The sequence below is a fragment of the Cynoglossus semilaevis genome, chromosome 4 (assembly GCF_000523025.1).
Source record: "Cynoglossus semilaevis isolate Cse_v1.0 chromosome 4, Cse_v1.0, whole genome shotgun sequence".
NCBI classification, from domain to species: Eukaryota; Metazoa; Chordata; class Actinopteri; order Pleuronectiformes; family Cynoglossidae; genus Cynoglossus; species Cynoglossus semilaevis.
In genome coordinates, this window is record NC_024310.1 from 6,695,640 (window position 1) to 6,700,092 (window position 4,453).

The following is a 4,453-nucleotide window of genomic DNA, read 5'->3' on the forward strand; positions in this document are numbered from 1 at the left end:
CTTGTCAGTGATGCTGCTCAGATCACCTCCTCCGGTGTAGGTCAGGTTGTAGAGGTAGTCTCCCGTGGTCAGACTTTGGGTGAAAATGTGACTTCCATTTGAGTCAAACAGGTAGAGTTCGTCACTGATGGGCGAGGACACCTCGTACATGCTGAGAGGATTCAGGTAGGGCTTGTTTCTACGCACGTAGCGGATGCGGATGTTGCCCAGATCGGCGATATACAGTTCTCCGTCTGGACACACCGCCAAAGAAGACGGAGCGTTCAGCTTAGCATCTTTGGCGTAACCTTCGTCTCCAGAGTAACAGTCACAGTTAGCATCGTTCTTGCAGTCACAGCCACTGGGAGCTCCGGCGACCAGTGAGATCTCCCCGTTGGTGGAAACCTGTCGAACTCGGTTTATTTTCTTCTCATCCGACTCAGCGATGTAAAGGATGCCGTTGTGGGACACAGCCAAAGCGTTGGCCGACTCCAGGGTGGCGTGGATGGCCACTTTGCTCATGAGAAAATGATCAATCCCAGGCACTTGACAGTGCATGGGTCGGCCTGCAACAATACGGACTTGATGGTTTTCTGAGATTTGGAGAACCACATTGTTGTCCAAGACGTAGAGGGAGTTGTCCATGGGACTCACTGCAAGGTCTGTGGGCCACTCCAAGCGCACCTGAGAGTTAAAAAGAACACAACAATAAGCATATCAGCATCAGGGCTCTCCAGCAGACCGTGTTTTTATCGATCTACACATTTTTCACTTTATCAGCGGGAAACACTCCCTCAAGTTATGAATCAGTGAGAAATGCTTACAAAAGATAAGCTGTTTAAATGTGAGCAATCTGGAATACTGGAAGCTACAGAATTCTTCCTCAACTGATTCACTGTCTGATAAGTGAGCGTAAAACAGCCAGGGTGCTGTTAGGCGGGAAACATAAAGACATGCAATGCAAGATCAAAGGTGATAACGCAAGTGGTGAGGAAATACAGACAAAGAGAGTTCATACAAATGATCGGATGAAAAGAAAGAAAAGTGCAGCAGCAATTGCTCATGAAAACGGAGGACACCTAAGAACAGAGTGTCTGAATAATTCACCTTTACCAAAGAACTGCTTTTCCTCACTTGGGGTTATTAATTTTGTAATGACAAGAGATTGCATGAGTCCTTGAAGAGAAACTGGAGCACACTCACCAAATGAAACCCCAGTCTGCCTCTGGCATTCTAAATTATGACATATTGTTCTGCTTACAATGTCTCAGGCTTTTAACAAATTGGAATGATTACATTCATCCACTTTAGCATGTCTCCCTCTCACTTATAATCCGAGAGGGATCTCTGAGGAGCACAATATGAAGTGTCATATTTCAATAGGAGCCGGGGGGCACCAACAAAAGAGGCTGATTAAAATCTGGACCTAAACACAAAAACCTGCTTTTAGGCGTATTATAACACCGCTTTGTCCCACTACTAGAGAAGACCAAGGTGAATGAAATTATGTAGGTTAATTAGTCTGTCATTAAGATGAGGATGGGAAAAAGTGTACAAACATTTCATTACTAAATTTAAATAAACATCCCTAAGGATTTTTAATATCAAGACAAATGTTAACAAACAGCCTCAGCTTTTTTAAGTTATTATAAAGAGAAGTTCCAGTGAAAACTAGTCATTTCCAAAGTCTGGGTTGTGGCCCAAATATGGTCAAGAGGAATGTACAAAAGTACATCTCCTGTAAAACAAATATCAGATTTATTTTTTTTAAAATATAAAATACAGTAAGTTTGAATTTATTCTTTAAACATAAAAAGAAATCACTTCATTTATCCTGCAACCATGTGCTTCTGTTATGCATACCATGGGTCAACAAGTCCAGGAGGGGGCAGTACAATTTTGGGCTAAAAACATCATTTTGAAACACTTGAATTCAAATATATATACACTCTACGAACTGATACAAGAAATACAAAATGTGCATATTTTGCCTAAAAATCAATACACTGTGCCTCCTGCCCACACTCTCCACCATTTCTTAGTGGTCTGTTCTGATTAATGTGCCTGAAAGTTTGATTGACATGACAACTTTTTGGAAATGAGCTTCAAGAGGAACCAAAGGTCCAGATCAGAAAACCAGAAAAGTAACCAGCTGATTCCTGTGCAGGGCTTACCGAAATCATGGACCTAACAACAGTCTTCAATGACGTAGCTTAGATACTTCCAAGTGAAAAGGTTGGACTTTTACTAACACTAGGAATGTAGCTCAATGACTGACTGGAGAACTCTCTGCTTTTTAATTTCACATGAAAAAGAAAAAAAACCTGAGGCAACAAATGAAACTATTTTTATCTGACATTTCCCTGTGAGTAATCGACTCTGCTCCATGGATTATTTTTGACGGATGGACCACCAAGAAAGGTTCAGGCACTTCTCAGACATTTTTTGGCAGGAAGTGACATTCAGTGAGACCTGCAGACATTGGAAAGTTACCAGCCTTTATTCCACATGCCATGAGACTAATTTGCCTGTTTAACTGTGCTGCAAATCAAGACCTCCATTACCAGCAAGAACCACGGCGCTCATTTTTAATTATTCTTTGTCTTTCTTCTTTGATAAGTGTAAAATTACTTGTAATTTGCAGGAGATGCAATTAAAAAACAACAACAACATTCATTTTGAATTATTCTCCCACTGTTTGTGTACAGGTCATGAAAGACGCTACTCCAGAGGTCAGCATGGACAGACCAATGGTCTATTACATGACAACAGAAATCACCACATTGCCAATGCAACTTGGAATCTCCAAACGGTCAGAGAAAATGGAACTCTACTGCACAAACATCCTTCATGTTCAACACCCAATCAGAAATTAAATCCAATTTTTAGCCACTATAAACACATGAGACCTTTCTTCACTTCATGACTAAGTACAACCACTAAAGATAAAAAATAAACACTTAAAACATTAAGCAAGTCTGACCTGAACTCGAGTTGTTACAAAGCTAAGGTATTGAAACAGATTTTTTTGGCCATGCTTTTGCCTTTAAAAATATCATTACAAATGCTAAGCAAGGCCATGCTTTTGCCTTTGCCTAAAAATATCATTACAAATGCTAAGCAACACGAGCCAAACCTTTATGGAACACCTCCGTGCATGGTTAAAGAAAACGCATTGTAATATAAACTGTATGAGTAAATGATACATGTTACATAGTATTTGTAATGGTATTTTGAGAATATCAAGCTGTTTAAAACAGAGTTGTACTGTAACAGCTTTACTTACAACATCTAAGGATACCATAATATGTTCCTGAATTTGTCGATACTCAGTATTCAGTAACTGAACAGATGTGTGATCTGTTACTGTAATGAGCTCAATTTCATCCTTAAATCGTTATCCATAAATGTGACAGAGTGGAGGTCTTAAATGCTAAAGCACCGTTGACAATTGTGTTCTTTTATCCCTTAAGCAATGGTCCATTTTGATATACATTTGAATATACACATATAGTACAAATATATGCATGTCATGCAGTTTAAAATGCCGAAACCTCTCATCACCTTGACGCACAAAATGTCAGGGGTTTATTCATAACACAGCTTGTCCTCAGCATGTGCAACAAACGGATGACTGGCAGAGGAAACAGGCTGCTTTTGAGCCAGCAGAAAATGCATTTACCCGGGAAAAAAATGGGGACTTTCAATTTCTTAAAAAACCTATATCTTGTCAACAGTGGCGATTAAATATTTCATGAGCTGGAGTGTGGAGTGGCTCGGGGGAGCTGCCTGTAAGGAGGTTTTCACGCCACTCTGACTGATGAGGGGATATTTCCCAAGCTGCTCTCCCATATGCTGTAACCCAATCGTCCCCCTCCCCTTCATACAGTAGGGCAGCTGTCAGCCGAAATGTCTGCCTGGCATAGTTGCCAGCGAGAGGGGAAAAAAAAGTGAGCCTAAAATCGAAAAAGCGAATCAGGGAACTTGTATGTGGATCATAATGACATTTTCCATTAGTAATCTTCGCAGTCTGGGCTGCGGCAGCAGCGTGATGTCCATCTGAGGAAGAATATAGTGTCATTATATGAAAACCTCTCAAGTTTTAATTGAATGTCAGAGTCCGATACAGGATTGTAGGGCGAGTCACACGAAAAAAAAAATATGATGAAGAGAACTTCCTCAAAGACAAGGTTTTTTATGTTTGAGTTTGAACTCAGCGGGGGATAGAAGGAAGATTGTACAAGTTGAAGCAGAAAATAGAATACATTTTACAAACTGTCAGGACACCAGGGCTTCAGGAAAAACAAATTATAAGATTAGTGTCCGAGGCCAGACTAAACAGACAGAAACTGGAAAAGGAGTGAACTTTGCTGCAGTATGTTTTCTGCACAGATGGCATGGCCATGTATTGACCTTTTCAGATGATTAAAAAGTACAATCTGACATTATGCATCCACTCCCTTTGCCTTACAAA

General features: G+C 40.4%; 1 protein-coding gene across 1 annotated transcript in view; it reads right to left on the reverse strand.

Moving 5' to 3' along the window:
• Positions 1–4,453, reverse strand: part of tenm4 (teneurin transmembrane protein 4) — a 179,676-nt gene that overhangs the window by 28,897 nt on the left and 146,326 nt on the right. The window contains 1 exon segment of the mRNA XM_025054911.1: positions 1–663. Within this exon segment, the coding sequence (XP_024910679.1) occupies positions 1–663 (663 nt within the window).